Source organism: Gadus chalcogrammus, chromosome 11 (genome assembly GCF_026213295.1).
Source record: "Gadus chalcogrammus isolate NIFS_2021 chromosome 11, NIFS_Gcha_1.0, whole genome shotgun sequence".
In the NCBI taxonomy this organism is placed as follows: Eukaryota; Metazoa; Chordata; class Actinopteri; order Gadiformes; family Gadidae; genus Gadus; species Gadus chalcogrammus.
Genome location: NC_079422.1, coordinates 9,810,738 through 9,831,530, shown reverse-complemented (window position 1 = coordinate 9,831,530; position 20,793 = coordinate 9,810,738). Strand labels below are relative to the sequence as shown.

The window sequence follows — 20,793 nt, the reverse complement described above, 5'->3', positions numbered from 1 at the left end:
TTATAATGAGCTTAGCGGAAGCGTTAGGGCGCCATTTCACTGCAGACTAGTGCAGTACACATCGTTTGTATAAGAACCGCTTCAACTCTGGGTGATAAGGATAACAATAACAAACCGGATCCACCCCGATGGAAGCGGCCATCAACCCAACCCGCGACAGGTATAATATACCTGCAATTTAAATATATAAGCGGGGTTCTTGATGTTGTCATCTCACTAGCTTTAGTGTAACGTTAAGCTATCCTTTCTATCCAAGCTAGCATGGATGGTGGGGTATTCGCCCAAAAGTCACCGACCATGATAAGAAATGAAATTAAGTACTGCACCTTCATTGCACCTTTCTGTCTAATATGAACACCGACGTGTCCAGGTTTCTTGAGGCCAGCCCTATACATTTAAAGCCAGTGCAACATGGCTGGACGTCTGCTGCTGGCGCATTCAATTCATTCATTTGTCCGTCGGTGTAAACGTACAGCAGTGAGACGTCAGTGACCCGCGAATTATATCCGTCGGCTTTTTCTGCACATAAGTGTTTCTACGGTCTTGCACGGTGACAACGGTGGTGATCTGCTGACTTGTTTGCGTAGCCAGGGTATAAAACCGGCCGTCTGATGAGCCAGCCGTAGCTTGGCGACACCCAGCAGCCTGGTTCACAACGCTGAACAAAAGCAAGTTGGCACCGGGCTACACCGGCAGGTTATAGTGTTACAGGGCTGTTGTTGTTGATGATGATGAGGACATCGTTGCACTGCGTTTCCCCCGTCCGGCTGGTTGTCAGTCCATCGGGACGTTCAAGCTTGGAGTGTTTACAAACACCGGGGGCGGGGCGTCCCGCGGACCACGCGATCACCAGCTGGTTCGCTGTGTGCGCCGCCACCTTTTTTGTTCGCCAAGGGCCCACTAAGTAACTTTCCTACTGCTGATATTTACCCCCAATAGATAGGGGAAGTAAAAGTTTCTCAAGAATAAAACCCAACAATCCAAGAGTCAATGATTTTTTCTGAAATTATCGTCTGAAAAAACTAGTTGCACCTAATGTATTCGGCCATCATGAATGCCTGGCTATCTAAATCCTGGTGAGAATATAAAACGGCACGCTTGGTGTTCGTTTGTGTGTCAGACTATGGTGCATGTGTCAGTTTTGAGTTCAAGCGGAGCTTTACATTATTTCAATTCGAGTCCTTGATGCCCGAGTGCCTGGAAGTCCATAATGATGGGATCTAGGGGACCTTTTTTGTCTTCCATAAAGTCGGACTTTAAAATGTGAGGAACTTTACCAGAGGCGGTAAGAAGTCGGTTGATGATTGGTTATGGTTACAGTTTGAGCCATAGCTACAATCTGCATTAACTCTTATTGTAGTCTTATTGCGATTTCCTATTAGTTGCACGCTATTCGATAAATATACACCTGGTTAATTTGTTCGTCATGCCTGGATGTTTCCTGGTAAATGTATGTGTTAGAGAAGACTAAAAACGGATAACTCTGGTACCTGCATGTTTCCGAGAGGTAAACAAGCATTAAGTGTAGTCATAAAGCAACATTTGTGTACACATTTAGTTTTTTACTAACAAAGCAAGTTCCCATTGCGCTGCCATAAACAGCAGCCTATTGATGGAAACTGTTGCCTTTGGGATGGATGTGTGTGTGTGTGTTGACATCCACTTGCTGTAGTGAAAGTAGTCAAAATTGAAATAATTACACAGCAAGTCCACCAGTAAAAGACATACAGAGCCCCCTACACACACAGCCTGAGTTAGCATTTGCGGTGGTTAAGGAGGGTGTGTGATCATGCGTGGTTTTCTAAAACTCATCCAATCAGGTAGAGTTATTCATTCATCCAGGTAGAGTTACACTTTAACCCTGTCAGCAGCGCAGGAGGTAGATCGGTTCGTCTGAGGACTTCTTCTTGGATCATCCTAGTACAGGTATTGACAACCTGCCCTTGAAAGGCCGTGTGTCTGTCTGTCCCATGCTTTAAATGTCACTATTTATACCGTGCTCATTCTCTTGTCTTCAATTGATTTGCATTTAGAATTACAGGCTTTAATTATCAGTATGCACCAAAAGGGCATTTCACCATAATTTCTTGTACTAAAAATCATCCCGAATGTGTTTGCTTCAAAAAACAAATGCTTGCTTCAAGAATATAAAATTCAGGCTTCTCGTACCTCGTCGGACCATAGCTGTATAAAATGGAATATCCGTCAACATTTTTGTATAACTAACTGTCAGAGTGCCATACATATTTTTGTCAGTTTGTCAGAGGCTGGCTATCCAAATGAACTATTGTTATTATTGCTGTGGAACCATGTTTATTAGGGTGAAAAACAAGGCTACATATGGACATTGTTGTGATGTATGATGTATATAACTGCACACAGTACTTTATATTTGGGAAAGATGTCACAAATTGAATTTACCTTAAGAAGACCAGTGATAAGATTGTTTTCAACAAGCCTCAAAATATTTTAAGCATGAGTGAAAGATAAAATGCAATTGGATAGATAGCCAATTGGGTTAACTTGTAGGCATAAAGTACAATCACAGAGAGTCTGCCGGTGGTTGAGGAGGGTGATTCATCATGTGGTTGTTGTCAAAAACTCATCCCAGGTAGAGTTCCACTTTTATTCTTTCAGCAGCACAAGGTGGAGCCGGTCCTCTGAGGGTTGCTGGTTTGATCTCAGTTCCTCCTAGATAGGTCTTGATGACTTTCGTGTGTGTGTGTGTGTGTGTGTGTGTGTGTGTGTGTGTGTGTGTGTGTGTGTGTGTGTGTGTGTGTGTGTGTGTGTGTGTGTGTGTGTGTGTGTGTGTGTGTGTGTGTGTGTGTGTGTGTGTGTGTGTGTGACCTCTGAATGTTAGGCAATGTGTCACACATTGCCTAACAGAAGCACTTCATAATACACACTGTGTATTATGAAGTGCTTCCATGGCCGAAATGTGCTATCCTTTATAAACCAAGCCTCAACCAAGGCCCTGTTATTTGAAATCTTTCACATTTCTGATTGACTCCAGAAACGTGGTCATGCTGTACTTGGATTTTTTGTTGTTCTCCAATATTGATTTCTAATGCTGCTTTGATTGATTTGTAAAAAAAAATCTCACTCGCATGTGAGTTGCTTAATGCTACTGTTGCTAATTGAAGTCCCTAAATTGTAAAAGGAGTGCTAGTTAATCTTCGTATTCTACAACCCAAGTGGGGCATCCACAGGTAGGACACTTCTAGTCGGATAATCACTCATAAGTTGATATAGATATTAAGCCAGGGCATCCTCAATTGCATCCTCAAATAAATGGGAAAAATCTTTGGGGGTAAAATAGCAGCAAAAAATAAATGACAGGGGAATAATAATAATAGAAATCTGCATGTTTTCTCTAGTTCAACTTAATCGGCCACAGTGCACTCAACTCTCCCAGGCAGCCTAAGTATCACATGCTGTTGGGAGGGAGCCGTTGGGTTTCACATCCACTCCCAGTTCAAGTCCAACTTGGTTACTGCAGAGCTTCAATATAAAGCGGGTCCTAATTCTGTCTAAGGTGCTCATTCTGAGATGTTCACACTTAGCCTATCGAGCGCATAACACGAAAGTTGGAGGAGAATCGCAGACAACATGAAAAAATTACGTATGCCATCGATTTGAGATGATATGCCTACCTACTTGAACTTAACTTACCCTTGACATTCCCTTTTTGTTTTCCTTTTTAACCAAATGCCGCGAGATTGACTTCTCCGTCATTTTCCCTGTGCCCCTCTCCTTCTCCCCCGCCCCACCTCCAGCTCACTGCTAGGGCTGTCCGGGGGCGGGATGGACACCCACAGCAGCTCCGGCGCAGGCAAGCGCATCCGCAAGCCCTCCCTGCTGTACGAGGACTTCGAGAGCCCCTCACTGGGCCACTCCCAGCCCCAGGGGCCCACCAGCTTCCCCCATCCCCCTGTCCGGGACCCGGGCCGACCGAGCCGGGTCACCAACCAGCTGCAGTTCCTCCAGAAGGCCATGATGAAGTCCCTGTGGAGGCACCACTTCGCCTGGCCCTTCCACGAGCCCGTCGATGCATACCGCCTGAACCTGCCGGTAAGGAAAACACCAGTTTATACGGCCTTAAACTACCTGTAAGGAATAAATGGGAAGGGGGGGTGGGGTCTCATCTTTCAGGAAGATTCGTTCACTACCAGCTGTATAGGTCTGAAGGGTCTAAGGACCTTGGGATGGTCTGGAATGTAATTACCATATCATTGGTTTCATTGATATGGAAGATTGAATTGGGGCGGTGAATTTCTTGATGCTCAACATTGCTGTATTTGGGTTCTGTACTTTAGCCATTGTGTGCCACACAAAACAAATTATGGATTCATTTTCCTGACAGGACTTTTTGCAATGGAATATGTAGGTGTATGTCATTTGGATGCATTGTTGGGAGCTGGGCCATCTAGCTAAAATATATCTACATGTACATTGCAGACAATGGAGACCCCTTTTAAGATGGTGGTCTAAACAGTCTATCTTCTCCTACGGTTTCCTCTTGTTTCCATTGTGGCAAATGAATGTTATGTGCCTCAGGGTTTTCCCCAGTGCCTTTGAGCCTTGGGTTAATGATGGACAAGGTAATGACCAACCCCGGGCCACTTCTCATCAGAGGACTGTCTCATTTGGATAACATTTCCATATTCTGTTTTCTCTCCTCCCTCGAACCCTCAACTCTCCCCCTATATATCCCTTCCTCTCCTGCATTCTCCATTTCCACTTCTGCTGTTTCTCTGTCCTCCCCCTCACTGTTCATCACCTACACCTATTTTGGTCTATTCCTTTGTCTCACCCCCTCTACTTCTCCTAATATCTCATTGTATTTCATCCCTTTCCCCTACATTTCTCTACCTTTTTTTTTTTTCTCTCTCTCTCTCTCCACATCTCTCTCTCTCTCTCTCTCCCAGGACTACCACAAGATCATCAAGCAACCGATGGACATGGGGTCGATCAAGAAGCGCCTGGAGAACAACTTCTACTGCAGCGCCAGCGAGTGTATCCAGGACTTCAACACCATGTTCACAAACTGTTACATCTACAACAAGGTACGAAGACACACCTTTTGCGTCTTGCAGTTGGCAATGGTAGCGTCTGTAGATTTATATCCTGTTCTCTGACTCCAAAAATACATTAAAGGAGACATATTATGGTGTTTTCCCATCAAGTAAACATAGTACTGTATGAGTTCCAAGAAACATGTTTTTGAAGCTGTTTGCTGGAAGAAGCTTTTAGGAAATAAAATCGTGCCTATCCTACGCTATTCCCCGCTGTTTCAGTCCCTTCAGAATGCGCTTTTTCTGGTGTCTGTAGCTTTAATGCAAATGAGCTGCTGCCTATTGACCAATGAGCTGTCAGAGTGATTGTTCCCGTGTGCGGACTCCTGGAGCGCTATATCTTTATAATATAATATAATAGTTATTTATTTAATATTATATCTAATATCACGGCCAAAAGCTATGTGCGCCTCGGATGATATTATGAATCTAAAGACTGCGTCTGAAGTCTCGGGTACTTCCATAACAAGTAAAGACTCGTAGTGGGGGTTATATCAGCCATGGTAGAGAAGAATTGGGGAGACCTAGAAGAAAAGGAACTTTGGCCTTGACTCTCTGAAGTCCATATTGAACCGCGACATGGAGGAGAAGGGGATTGTACTCCGGGAACTGAGCTGCCAGTCTGCCGCCGAGCTCCCCCCCGCCGGAGCTGAAGCCGAAGCTTCGCCGGCAGTCCGGCAGCTCCGGCGGGTGTACTCCGGGAGCTGAACTGCTGCCGAAGCTTCGGCGGCAGCTCCGGCGGGGCGGCTCGGCGGCAGTCCGGCGGGGGGAGCTCGGCGGCAGTCCAGATCTGCCGGACTGCTGCGAAGCTTCGGCGGCAGGTCAGTTCCTGGAGTACACCAGTCGGAGCTGCCGGAGCTCCCGAAGCTTCGATGGCAGAAGCTTTCGAAGCTTCGGCGGATTGTGCTCAGCTCCGGGAGTACAATCCCTTTCTCTTCCATGTCTCCTTCTCCGGACTGCTCTGGTGGAGAAAGGGATTGCACTCCAGGAGCTGAGCTGCCGAGCTCCCCCCGTCGGAGCTGCTCGTCCGCTGGTCCACAAAATCTTAGCTATGCTCAGCTTGGAGGGGGGTGGGGAATAGGGATGGCGAGAATGTAAAATATTCTTGACCGGCCACCGAGCCTCATTAACCGGTAACCGGTTAACCGATCAGATTAAAATGTGCAATTTGAAATAACAGCCTTTTCGAGCCGCGCCAGCCTCCTGCTATTTCGTGACTCTGCTTTTCTCGCTCCCGTTTGGCCTCCGACTCACACACACACACCCCCTCCGAGTGAGAGGCAGTGGCTCTAACCGCGGCACGACCTGTGTTTGAATTGAAACACGAGGCATGCTTACTGCAAGTTGACCGTGTGTACTGTAGAGAGCGGGCTCGAACGCCCACAATGGTCTGAGATAGGGCTGGGCGATATGACGATATCATACCGTGGACGATATGAAAGTGTGTACCGGGAGAGATTTGGCCATATCGTTTATACCGAGAGAGAGAAAAAAAAAAAATTGCACTGCACTGACTGAAGCAAGGCAGGTGGGAGACTCACCTGTTAACTTGAAAGAAAATCTCATTTGTATTGAAGAAACAGTTCTATTTTTACCACCAGCTATTTGCACAGCACATAACTTTATTTTATAAGTGTATAATTAGTATTTAAAATATTTGTGTGATGCTGTGATTTTTATTTTATATTACACTGCACTGACTGACAGCCAGGCAGGTGTGAAGCACACCTTTAAAAAAGGAAAAGTTATTTGTATTGAAAAAACAGTTCAATGTTTACAAGATGTTTGCACTATATGACACTGCAGTTAATGACAGATTGTTCGCTACTTACTCCTTTGTAAGCATGGAAATTCAAGTTCAAAATAAAAGAAAAAACGGATCAAATGTGAAGTATGGTTATTTTAAGCCATTTATTATTTTAATTTACTTCAAAAATACCATATCGTGATATATATCCATATCGTGATATAAAATTACTCATATCGTGATATAAGATTTTGTCCATATCGCCCAGCCCTAGTCTGAGATGGCGCGGACCTGGTTAAGACCCTGCGCAGGATTCAACAGGGGCCAATCGGAAGAGGGCAGTGTTAGGAGCTCATTTGCATTGCAGCATGCAATGCATTTAAGAAAATGACAGCTCCGAAGAGACACCGCTTGTTTAGTTTGGAGGAGATGGAAAAATTGAGGTTGGGGATAATTTTTTTCACTTCACACAAAAAGATCTTGGAATGAGATGGCTAACTGTAGTCTTATAGCGTTTAGTCTACTGTCCATAATAATTTAGAGATGATATTCCCCGCCGCTGGCATGCGAGAATAATTAAGACTTGAGGAGAGATTGAACAGTGGGCTAGAGACGCGGTGTCCATCCAACTTCCAATAAGTCACCTCATCTGATTATTTTTTTTTTCTTCTTTTTTTTCGGTTAACGTTGAGACGGTCCACCATCGGTCATCAGTTAACAACCCTAGTTGGGAAGTGGGAGGGAATATTCAAATGTGCTCCCTTCCTACATAGGTGGGGGCGGCGAAACTGACTCGCTCGTTTGTAGTGGTGCAACGGTTCACGGATAACCTGTGATCCGTACGGATCAACCCTCACGGTTCGGGAAGCAAGTGATCCATGGATCGGCTGATAAAGAAAAGAAAAAAATAAGTTGTGCATTCACGTGATCAGCGCATAAAGGACAATTCCGGTATTTAGCACATTGATCCCCCTTTCTGGTTTGTCTAGGATGAAATATAGTGGTTGACACACCGAAATGTTGACTATTGGTCCTGTCTCAGGTGTTTGGCTCATTTCGATTCGCCCCTGCCTGCTTCAGAATGGGAGGCTTTGGGCATTCACAAACCTGTCCTTAAAACAACCCTAAACGTTCGTTTTCAGAAATGTGCAACTCCCCGAGTGGTTGATGTTCCTAATCAAGTATCGTAGCCCACAGAAGATGTGAGGGTAATTGGAACATAAAATTGCTAGTGTTGCTGTGCACTGTACACGACTCTTACTGGTTATTATTCAGAATATGTCCATTATTATTTTTTTATCATGCCGTCTTTAGGCGGGGAATTACGACTTTGAAGCTACTTAATGGGCTCTTAGTATTACAACGTCAAATCTCTAGAGATATGTGCTGCGGGGTGAAAGGGCTGCATGCCTACACGCTATGCTCTAATTAGAGTTATTGAATCACAGATTAAAGTCTTCTGATGGCCCAGTCTCCCATGACAACATCAATAGCTAGTGGATAGGAGCTCATTGCTGGTGGTTGTGGGTTGTAGTGTGTAGGAGCTACATGCTAACGGAATGATTGGCTGGGAGCTGTTGTGTGGATGAGATTCCTGCTAAGGTGTTGCTCTGATGGGAGCTGTGGTGGAGGAGCTACATGCTAACTTGATGTTCTGGGAGCTGTGGTGTGGAGGAGCTGCATGCTAACTTGATGTTCTGGGAGGTGTGGTGTGGAGGAGCTACGTGCCCACTTCATGTTCTGGGAGATGTGGGGTGGAGGAGCTACATGCTAACTTTATGTTCTGGGAGCTGTGGTGTGGGGGAGCTACATGCTAATTTCTTGTTCTGGGAGCAGTCGTTTGGAGGAGCTACATGCTAACTTGATGCTATTCTGGGTGATCTATTGTGGAGGAGCTACATGTTAATGTCTTCTGTGCTTTGAGCTACAGTGTGGAGGAGCTACATACTAAAAGACTGTGCTTGCAGCTAAAGTGTGGAGGAGCTACCTACTTACAGGCTGTGCTGCAAGCTTTAGTATGGAGAGACTACGTGCTTATGTGCCCCTGTGCTTGGAACTGAACTGTGGAGTAGCTACATGCTAACGTGCCGTTGCGCTCTGGGTTTTAGCCCACGGATGACATTGTTCTGATGGCCCAGTCCTTGGAGAAGATCTTCCTCCAGAAGGTGGCCCAGATGCCCCAGGAGGAGATCGAGCTGGCACCCCCAACCCAGCGCACCAAGGCGGGCCGGGGCAAAGGTCGCAAGTCCAGTGGTGAGTCCGTGGCAAACTTTGTCAGGAGACGGCCCATGTGATAATCCATTACAAGCACTTTTATAATCAATCCAATGTTGACATCACACGTGCGAGTCTCCACCCAGGTTACATATAATGGATGTAAATCGAATAGTTGGTCAAATAGCGGCCCTTAAATCTGCGTTTTACAGCAAATTACTTTATTCTGACCAAAGTGTCGCAGAAATTTTGTGTCTTCGATACGAGTATCGCGAGATAGTATAGCGCCATCTCGAGTGTTCTTGACTCATGTTTTGCATTTAAATAACCACGATTGTTCCCAAACGGATCCCAAACTTGTCTACGGCTGTGTGCCGACCCTGAAGTCAGGTTCCTTGTATTTGCGCTTCCTGTGTGTTTTGGAGCTAGTTGGGCTGAATTGAGAACAGTCCCAGGAATAGATGATTGATCCCCGATGTTTGCAGTTTATCTGTAGGCATGTAAGCATGCAAGATGCCCGACCTTCTACTTAAAAGACAGGATTCTAAAATCACTTAAATTGGTTAATGTACTAACTGCTAATCCTAGGCAATGGGCTACCTGTCATGTTTCAAAACATGTGTTCCTTCCTTGAGGTACTCGGCCCCTTTTGAAGGCCATACTTTTAAAATGACAGCAGGACAGTCGTGCAAGACTTGGTAGCTACTCCAGTGTTCACTGTGTGCTCCTCACTTGTAAGCGGAGTTGGATGAAAGTGTGTCGACGGGTCTTTCTAAAGTACTGTGTTCATGTGTTTCCCCCTCCCCCCCCCCCCCCAATAGCATCCAGAGCACACCAGGTCCCGGCTGTGTCCCAGTCCCTCTACTCCCCCTCCTCCTCGGACACAGAGTCCCTGCAAGCCAGCTCCCCCCACCCCGTGCTCACCAAGAGCCTGCCCCCTCCCACCATCATGGGCATGCCCCCCACGCAGCCCACCACCAAGGTAAGGCACCACGCCACCGGAACCCGGGCCCGGCGGGCTCTACTGAAAACCTGCACTCACCTTTTCAATGCAGCCTTCGCTTTGTGTGTATTAGTAGACATTATTCCCACCATGGTTTTCCACAGACCAATTCAGTCTCCGTCCACACGGGCGAAAACAATCTTTTCCCCTCCTCGGCAGCGTTTGAGGAATATCTCCGTCAAGACGGAATCATTGCAAAAATGCAACTAGCTGTAGAAACGCTGTAGTAGTTATTCAAGGCCTCTATGTGGCGGTGGTTCTCCTACATAAAAGAGGAAGACGAGGCAGAGTATGCGTATCAGGCCTGCGCGCTGTATACAAACCTGAAGCAGTTGTTCAACCTTTTAGTTTGAGCAGAAAACCCTTTTTAATGTACGCTTAGTGATTACATTTACCATGGGGCTGTATTTAAAGCTACAAAAATAATACAACCAAAACAAATTACCGGTAGACAGAAATCTAACGGTGCCACCTAGTAGGGGGTGTTGACGTCATCGTTCGCGTACCTGGCATCCACACAAAACCTAACACGAAAAACGCATAGGGCAGTTTTTCTCTTTTCACCCTAGGACCTGGTTTAAATAAAAAAATCGGCCTCGAAAACGCTAGATCCGTCTGGACGGTCGATCCAAATGCACAAGACAGAGCTCAGACGAGGGAAACATTCCAATAATTGAAAAGGCTCCCGAATGGGTTGCTGTGGTATACACTTTAATGTGTCACTATGATAACCTTTCTCTGCTGTACATGTTACCATAACAACAGTCGCACAACACTGTCACCCTGTCTCCACCTTTGTAACCCCAACAGCCCTCTGCGGCCCAAGATCAGTTACCATGACAACCCTCTCCTTGACCGCCATGACGCTCTCCTCTCCATCTGTGCGTGCGTAACCATAAGGACCGCCTCTTGTCACCGTATCCACCACAGCCTCCTCTCTGTGTGCGTTGCAGAAGAAGGGCGTGAAGCGGAAGGCGGACACCACCACCCCCTCCACCATGGGGCTGCCCGTCGGGCTGTCGGCCGGTGCCCGCATGGTGGGCCTGGGGAAGGGCGGGCACGGGGGCCAGATCCACGACTCCTCCCCGCTCACCCTCTCCTCCCTGGGGGGCATGAGCATGGACGCCGGCGGGCCCGTCCTGGGCATGGTGCGGGGCCCCGGCGGCGGGCCCGTCCTGCTCCAGCCCATGATGGTGAGCGCGGCGGCGGCGGCCCGCCGGGTGGGCAGCGGCCGGCCCATTAAGCCCCCCAAGAAGGACCTGCCGGACTCCATCCAGCTGCAGCCGGCGCGCCGCGGCAAGCTGAGCCCCCAGCTGCGGCACTGCAGCGGGCTGCTGAAGGACATGCTGTCCAAGAAGCACGCCGGCTACGCCTGGCCCTTCTACAAGCCCGTGGACGCCACCGCCCTCGGTCTCCACGACTACCACGACATCATCAAGTACCCCATGGACCTCAGCACAGTCAAGGTAGCCCACCTCTTTGGCTTTCTTGTTTAGTCGTTGATTATTCTTTCTTATAAATGTTTTACATTTTTGTTTTTATGTGTGCTATTGAAATGTTGACGAGGATGTATTGCGAGACTCGTATTAAATTATTTCCGTTGAAAGTATTTTTAAAGAGTTGTTTATTCTCAGATGGGGGTTCAACACACAACACAATTGGAACATTCCTGACCCATCCCATCCCTGGGCGGTCCTCCGGGACTTCCTGTTAGAAGTACATGGTTGTGAGTGTGTGCTGTGCTTGTTTGTCTCTTCTTCCTCAGAGGAAGATGGACTGCAGGGAGTACAGGGACGCCCAGCAGTTTGCTGCTGACATCCGACTCATGTTCTCCAACTGCTACAAGTACAACCCCCCCGACCACGACGTTGTGGGGATGGCCCGCAAGCTGCAGGTCGGTCCCCGTATCAGTCAAACCCCTCATCCACTCCTAGGCTCATGAGGTTGTTGTTGAAGCATCAGAAGGCTTTAGAAGATTAAATTGTTTTGAACTTTGAGGAAGTAAAAACGACACGCGAGGGGGGGGCATACATTCCTGAGGCTTTCCAAGGGTAGATTAGCTGTCGTTGAGATGTATTCATTTACTTTCTGACACTTTCATGACCCACTATTTGGGCGCTGTGTAGTGGATGCATCCATCTGTGATATGTTTTGGTTATTATGGTTTCATTTCAAAGAGCCTGTGTACCACCTAGACCTCATCATTTAGCCTGGGTTTGGTTAAACAGAATTGTGGGTGCTTGAGAAACTGTAGGATGGTTGAAATTTTCCTAAATTGATGAAGTATCCTAATCATCAAACAAGCAGGATGACTTAAGCTCATCCTGGCCAAGGAAATCCTTGTGACCAACCCCCCTGTATGAATGTCTACTTAACAACTACGTAACTTCAATAATATCAATATATATATTTGAATTTGAATTATGGTCTCTGGGCCTGTATGAATTTGATGCATCCCTATTTGCAAGATGTTGTGTTGTATTGCCGTGGATTCAAGGGTTTGAATGTACTTTTTTTTTCCCTCCCATCTTCTTACTTTATTACTTTTGCTCCCGCTCCAGGACGTGTTTGAGTTCCGCTTCGCCAAAATGCCGGACGAGCCCCACACGGACCGCCCCGCCATGTCTATGAGTGGCCACCCTTCGTCGTCGTCGTCGTCCTCTTCCTCCTCCACCTCGTCCTCCTCCTCCTCTTCGTCCGAGAGCGAGCCCAGCACCGAGAGCGAGGACAGCGAGAGCAGCTCCGACAGCGAGGAGGAGCGAGCACACCGATTAGCTGAGCTCCAGGACCAGGTGTGCACCCAGGTAAGGAGGTTTCACCCGGACGACAACCAGACACATTGTGTTAACATGTTAACAATCATGAAGTGACATTATAATTAAGATGTTAATATGGCAGCTACATTTTATTCACATCTATTTTTTATATTGAGATATTTTCTGTGGTCGCAGGTCTTACTATTTTAATACCATGTTGGGTCACTAGATGTCAGTCTCAGATATGACTGAGTGACTCTTTTGATGGCTTGTTCACTACCTCCGTCTGTCGACGGATCTGATTGACTTTGCATGAGGTGCTCGCAAAATGCATTGTGGGTCCGTCCGTCCATTCGGCTCCGTTGCCTGTGTCAAAAAGTTAAGAAATGTTCAACTTTTCAGGCAGCGGCGGATCCGTTGGCCAATCAGATCGCTGTTATGCAAATACACTCCACGCATCTATTTGATAAATTTTTAAATAACAAGCAGGAAAAATCTGGTTGTTATATTTTGTTTGATGAAATGTGGAATGATAGGATTGTTTTTTGTCACCTGTGGTTTGTGTCATCTTTTGTATTTATATCCATACATCGGCTTTGTAGCGGGAAGCGATTTGATTGGCTGCAGTATGTGTCTACAAAGACTAGTCCCCTATACGTCAGACACGCCCTCGGTAATCCGTCGACGGACGCATGTAGTGTGAACAAGGCGTCATGGTAAATGGTTAAAAAGCATACTTAATAAATATAGATGTGTATGATAGTGCAGCCATAAATGATTATGATTAGTTCGTTTTGAATACTTTGCGCCAATAATGCCCATCTTTATTAATCAACATTCAACTGCTTCCGTGTCAACTACTCCTCTTGGTTCACTAACTAGAACCAAAATTACCCCAGAACTTTTATTCCCAGGAATACATTTCAATTGCAAATTATGGTCCTTTGGCATCAGGCACAAAACGAATAAAGGACATGAAACAGAGAGATGTACTTGGAGGAAAATCTGACCAACAAAGTCGCTGTTTCCTTGTCATTAGATAACTCAAAATAGGCTATCACTCTCTCGGAGGAAGTTAGTATCCAAAACTAAACTGTTGCGATACAACTGCACACCCTGATGTTATCAAACGCAACCTATATCCACATACCGAAGGGCAAGTAAACATTGTCTTGTGGCGTTTGCTGCTGTCGAGATGAATGATCAACATATGAAACAAAGCGATTATTGTATGAATGTGCCTAACCACTTTGAATGCAATAAGAAGATTGTGTGTGTGAACAAAAACTGTAGGTTTTGCGGCTGCAGATGTTGAAATGTCTGAAACAAACTCCTGAGAGTCTTCCACTAATCAGAAACGCTCAGCCCCGCAGGGGGTTAAAATAATTTCCCCAGAACTTAATTTGGATCCTGGTTCTTGCTGTGGAAACGCACTAAGTTCTGCGAAGGTTGCTAGTTCATGCGGTGGAAACTTTTACCCAAACATTGTCAAAAGATGTGATCGAAAAGAAGAGACTTGCACGTTCAAACTCTAGTGCCGGTGCGCCCAGAGTGGGATTGTGCGCGTGTCCATTGAAGAAACTCCCACATTCAGCAGCTGGCAGTGCAACACCTTTTAGTAACGCTTTGGCACAAATCTCCAACTTTCAGTGTTGTTGACTATTTACTTGTGTTGTCATGGTAGCTGCGTGCGGTCCACGAGCAGCTGGCCGCACTCTCCCAGGGGCCCATGGTGAAGCCCAAGAAAAAGAAGGAGAAGAAAGAGAAGAAGGAGAAGAAGAAGAGGAAGAAGCCGGAGAAGAGGAGTCGAGCAGTGAAGGTGAAGGCGGAGGCGGAGGAGTGGAAGATGCCGGGAAAGGCCCCCAAAAGCAAGTCCACCAAAGGAGGGGCCGCCACGGTGGGGAAGAGGGGCCCGGGCAAGAAGAGCAACAAGAACAGCAAGTAAGTAAAGTAATCTGATTACTCGCAATGGAATCTGATTATTCACTTATGGGCATCCGGGAACTCCCTTAAAGTAATCCAACTAATCCCAGATCCAGTATTACACGGCTGCATTGAAAGTCAAAAGTATTTCATTATCAAATATGCAGCATCCCATATTTTGTACAGTGGAATTAGCGAGGCATGTGTTGTCTGTGAATGTAGTACGAAGCGGAATGGTCGTAACAAACACACATAGCTGTAATGATCAACCTAAACACTAGGGCTGGCCCGAATGCCATTTTTCAGGCTTCGAATACTCGTTGGTTTTTCAGAGCGAATACTCGTTCCAGAAAAACACACCATCAAAAATAACATTAATAATCCCTATATATTCCCTTGAACCGATTTTGACAGTATCTGCATATTTTGTTGAAGATTGAATAGCTTTTGAACGTTAATTAGTAGGCCTAAGTAAGTTGGAGTACCTTAGTTTTTCCCCGTGGAAGCGAACAGCTGTTGCTCCGTTCCAAATCAGCTGTTCTCTGCCATCTCAGCCCTTACGGGAGCTTTTCAATTCATCTTGGAACGTGGATCTTTTCAGGGAATTTGTACATTAAATCCATAACAAATACCGAATATTGATTGTCTTATGTGTCGATATTATATCCATTATATTGACCGGGTATTCCCAAGATGCTCACGCTCTGCAGCAAGCCAGTCACAGTTGATGGGCGCGGTGCTGTACAGCGAACGTAAACAAACAGCTAAGCTAAGGTTAGCATTTCGCTAAGCATTACTTTTCCTCCCGAGATCCCGCTAATGTTGTGTTATAAAGTAAAGGGAAACAAGATATCTATTCTTCCTCCACCTCCCTTGCTTCTCTGCTTGGTGTCGCTTATAGTCTGGGGAAGGGCGGGCAGAGCGAGCCTCCCTCGCTCTGGTAACGTCACGTGCGTGAAAAAACAACAACAAAGCTCTGAATACTGATTTAAGCTTTAAATACTAATTTTCCGAACGAGGATTCGAATATTCGAATAATTCGGGCCAGCCCTACTTACAATGCACACAGTAATATAATGGTGCATCAAAGACAATGAACTTGGAGCTGAGATGTTTCCCCTCACTCCTCCTCCCCAGGACCTCTAAGAAGGCCTTCTTTGCCCCGCCGCCACCCTCCTCCATGCTCCCCCACTACGACTCGGAGGAGGAGGAGGAGATCGTGCCCATGTCGTACGACGAGAAGCGCCAGCTGAGCCTGGACATCAACAAGCTGCCGGGGGAGAAGCTGGGCCGTGTGGTGCACATCATCCAGGCCCGGGAGCCGTCCCTGAGGGACACCAACCCCGAGGAGATCGAGATCGACTTCGAGACGCTCAAGCCGTCCACACTGAAGGAGCTGGAGCGCTACGTCATGACGTGTCTGAGGAAGAAGCCGCGCAAGCCCTACAGTAAGCACACTAACACGCAAGCCCTGCATTAAGCACGCTCACGCGCAAGCCCTGCGTTAAGCACGCTAACACGCGAGCCCTGCAATAAGCTAGCCCCAGGTTAACAATCTTAACATGCTAACCATGTTGTCGTACATGCCCTAAATTATCAGAGGTATCTGCAGATTGCTATAAAATATAATTTGTTATTATATTAAATAAAATGTTCACTATTTTTTGTAAATGTTTCTTCACTTTACCTTAACTTTGTGGCCTGCAGTTCACTAAGCTCCACCCAACCCTCATTCCCTGGCGATGTTATTGTTTATTGGAAATCTAGAATAGGGCTTGTACATCGTGACGTCAGATCGCAAGCATAGGAATGTTAATGGTGTTTTGGTATTTGAGTAGTTAATTATGAAATTATTTGTCATTATGGGGTGACATTAGGGTGTTTTGAAACTGCCAGTGTTTCTCATGCAAGACATGGCTAAGCAAACTTTGGATTAGCCTAGGATATGGTCTATTTATGTTTTATTAGGATTTTACATTACTTCAACTCTCGAGTTCCCTCAAAATGGCCTTTTCAGTTTTTGGTTCCCAATCCAGTCGGTGTCGTCTTTCTGCTTTAACAGAGTAGGTTCTACTGTAACAGATTTAGAATGTCAAATTCAGCTATGGTGTGTTCCTCATTCCTCGGATGCCAGGCTTCCGAGTCGAAAGTCGAAGATCGCCCAGCTTTCTTGCGGCATTTCTCGAAGACACGCCCTCTTTTTGTCTTCATCTTTCGGAAATCTGATAGTAGAGAGTGATGACGTTCTCAGCAAAATTTCTGCGCCCGTGAAGAGATTTTTTTTTATTATTATTTGTACCACGATTTTTCATTGTAATGTTGATTTTAAATGCTCTTACACACTTGATTACATTGCTACTTTTTTTAGGTCACCAATTTATACAGTGCTGTGCTTGCAATACAATGTAAAGTTGTGTTGTTTGTTTTCGGGCTGGTTTGCTAAAGAGGTTAATGTAGCTAACAATAAACAACGACTAGCCAATTTCATGACACAATCACAAAGGCGAACAGGAACGCTATATATGCTCCGAGACTGTAAATGACGGAACACACCAAGAGTAGCGCTAGTTGGTCCGAGATTAGACTCTAACCAGGTTATAACTTATCATGCAAGCCCTTCAGTGAGCTAGCCCCAGGCTAGTGTCTGTGTCTTACGTTCATTTTCATTACGTCATCATGTGCCTCCCCCTAACGTCTACACATGATTGGTCCTGCTTGCATGTCAATCAAGACTTCTTGACAAGAAGGCGGTGCTCGACTCTGTTAATCAACACTGTCTCATTCTCATTCTGTATGGAAATACTGTCTCTGTAAGAGACTAGCCACAGGCTAACTACATTCATGCAAGCTCTACAGTAAGCTAGCCATGCTTATATGCAGGATCTACAGTAAATGGGCCAGGTTATTAATGCTAACATGCAAGCCATGCAGTGAGTCAGACTTAGCATAGCTACCATGGAAACCTAACTGCCTCGCCTCGCATGGTATCCACTGCTGCTTGACTGTGAATATGCCTGCAAGACTGATTTTAAATGTCAAGTGCCTTATTTGGCTATAAGGGCAGAGAAAAGTGCTGTCAACCCGTGTGAATTTTAAAACGTTTTATACTTATTTTACTTGGATGAAGACAATTACTGCTCTGCATGGATAAGCTTGAAATTATGTTTTCAATCTTGACTGAAAGAAAAGCATTCCTCTGATATAATTTCAGGGGCATTTGATGTCCATCCATTGTGATCTCATTATAATTCTGTTGGTTCCACTATTTATTTTGAATAGCTAAGAAGGCGAGCAGTGGCAAATCCAAAGAGGAGCTGACTCTGGAGAAGAGGCAGGAGCTGGAGAGGAGACTTCAGGATGTTAGTGGACAGCTCAACTCTGGCAAGAAGCCTGCCAAACCCAAGGGTAATGCATGCTTTTCCCTTTCCCTTTCCCTAACAATTGTTGTCAGTGGGTGTGTGCACTTGATAACTGCTCATGGACCAATTCTCTGTAAATAGCTCTTGATATATTATAGATCTTTCAACCCTAGACTTATATTTCCCTTTGGTTTCAGCGGAGAAGCCGAGCAACGTGGAGCCCAACAGCCAGCCGTCACGCCTCAGCGGCAGTAGCTCCAGTTCAGACTCCTCCTCGTCCTCTTCCTCCTCGTCTTCCTCAGACACCAGTGATTCCGACTCGGGTTGAGGCTGTGGCTGCACCCCAGTGAGGACTCTCACAACCACTCCCCCCGCCCCAAAGAACGCTCAGGGACACGGGCTGGCCCAGGACACACGATGCACCCTGACATAGTAGTGGGCCCAGACGACCGCCTTGCGGCACACCTTAGCCGGAGCAGGCCAAGGAGGCCGTCGTCAACAGGATGTTGGGGAGGGGAGGGGAGGCCGTTTGGAGGCAGGAGTGGAACTAAGTAAGAATTCTGTATGTATAATCGTAGAAACCCGAAAACACAAAATGCCTTGGTTCTCCCTCCCTTTTCCCGTGTGTGTGCGCGTGCGTGTGTAATTAGACGTATAAGTGTATGTTTCTTTTATAAAGAACACTTTTATTGTGCTCGCATCAAAGTAGGATGGTGATGTTGGGAATACGCTCAGTTCGGAGCTGTACTCCTCTCCAAACCCACCCCTTCTGACGTTTACTGTCCCCAACATCTGTTGGTGGATAGTTTTGAAAGCAGTTTGGCAGTGCCCTCATTGGAGTTTTGATCCGTCCATCAATCCTCTCTGTGGTGTGGAGCAGCAAAACAGCTAATTAAAGGAAGCCGTGGGGAGGGATTTATTTGTTCCTTGCCTTGTTTTGGTAAAAAATATTTTGACCGATTTTGTTTTTGGTTGCATTTTCCTTTGTCCTTTCTGCTTATTCGTAGACATTCTGTCTGGCACTAAATAGGCTGCTTGTATAGGTTTTACTTTACATTTTAAACGCTACCCCCATTTGTCTTTCGGTGTTAAAAAAAAATATACAGTGGTTCTGTAGGACTGAAGTTTTATGGGGTGTAGTGTAAGCAACTTTAGTTGTTTAGATATTTAAAAAAAAAAAGCAAACAATATCTGATCACTCTGAACATTTATAAAGACAGTATTATTGATCAGCGATCGGTACATTGAATTCACAACTTTTTCTCTTCCATCTTAAAAAGCAATCCTTAACAAATCGCTTTGTTTCGCCATTTCCTCACGTTCCTTTGGCGTACTTTTGCTCTGAACCTTTGCTTTAATCAGAAGATGTTACTGTGTGCTTCTGTTTTGTCACTTGAAAGTATATATAGTGCTGAATCTATCAGAAAGTACTGTAGACAGTTTAACTTATACATATATATATTTATATGACCTGATTTTTGTGTAAAGTACTTTATAAATAATACTCGACATTAGTGCACTTAAAGTGTTGAAACTTTCTTTGTGGAATGTTTTTGTTTTTTAAAAGCTTGCCACTCGTCGGGAAGGCAGGCCAGCTTCACTGGGTGGAGACGGAACTACGCACAAACACCTTATAGACCCTGCATTGTAAAGAAAAAAGATATATATATCGTTGAATGTTCCCTAAAAGATACTTTACTTGTGTATATATACTTGCACTATGTGTCGCGGTTTTTGAAGTGTGTCTTTTCCGTGTTCATACTGTCCTTTTTGTTCTCCTCAAGAGGTTTTCTAGTCGGTGGTTGACTAGGTGGCCACCGCTCAGATACATCACTTTCCTTCGAGAACTCTGTATATTAAAATAATCTCTTGTAGAAAAGCCTTGGGTTTGGTGTGATTTGTGTGTGTGTGTGTGTGTGTGTGTGTGTCTGTGTGTGTGTGTGTGTGTGGAAACTATTCAAGTGCCTGCCTGAAGGGGAAACATTCAAATCAAACAATGTACCTGAGGTTTATTTTTAATACTCCGAGATTGCTTTTGAAGCAATTATTTGCGTGGTTTTACATTTCTTTTTAATAAAAGAAAATGTGGAACCACTATTTGTATGACTAAGTTTCACTTCTGTGATAATTTAAATAAACAACCCTTAGTGGCTTTGCTACTAGTGGACCTTTTGTATGTGGACAGTTTGTTGGTTAGGTTTTTATTTAGTTGACATTAGACATGTGATAAAGGTCCCCTATTTTACCAACGGGTGTGATTTTGACTAGCTTTAACAAACCTTTTCCAAATGTTCCCTCTAGTGACACCACAAGTGGGCGTGTCCACTAAGATGTATGATGGATAGATCAGCCGAGAGGCTTTGGAGAGATCTAATCTAAATAGCTCTGGATTAGCCGTCCTGTTCATGTTCTTCATTGATGGTTAAAAAAAAAATCATGTATAAGGGTGTGGTTTTTACTTTGTCCAGCAGGTAGCAGCACTATCAGGTCTATAAAATGTTCTTTGAGTTTTAGATGTCTTATCTGTAGTACAGAACAATGAGAGATTGAGTACCTTGGAAATAATCAACTTTCTAAAGCTAAATCTTTTTCCAGGGTTAGCAAAATCACCCTTCCAGGGAGGATTAGGAGTGAGAGGGGTCAGACGTCTCAAATCAAATTCAAGTACACTTCCATCACTACTCTTCTCTACAGTACTTGAAAGACCTGATGTGAG

At 45.4% G+C, this 20,793-nt stretch overlaps 1 protein-coding gene across 2 annotated transcripts; it reads left to right on the top strand.

The window, feature by feature from the left end:
* Window positions 1-35: 35 nt before the first annotated feature.
* On the top strand, window positions 36-19,947 carry brd2b (bromodomain containing 2b). 2 transcript variants are annotated; one of them, XM_056603099.1, is made up of 12 exons: window positions 36-160; window positions 3,777-4,071; window positions 4,929-5,066; window positions 8,931-9,075; window positions 9,858-10,018; window positions 10,993-11,505; window positions 11,805-11,933; window positions 12,601-12,843; window positions 14,480-14,736; window positions 15,856-16,166; window positions 17,998-18,123; window positions 18,275-19,947. In XM_056603099.1, exons 1-12 carry the CDS (start codon window positions 129-131, stop codon window positions 18,403-18,405), a joined length of 2,481 nt encoding a protein of 826 aa, XP_056459074.1. In that variant the 5' UTR covers window positions 36-128; the 3' UTR covers window positions 18,406-19,947. The 2 variants fall into 2 exon arrangements, with proteins under 2 accessions (XP_056459074.1, XP_056459075.1); XM_056603100.1 differs by lacking the exons at window positions 36-160; window positions 3,777-4,071; window positions 4,929-5,066 and adding an exon at window positions 5,940-7,773.
* Window positions 19,948-20,793: the final 846 nt, after the last annotated feature.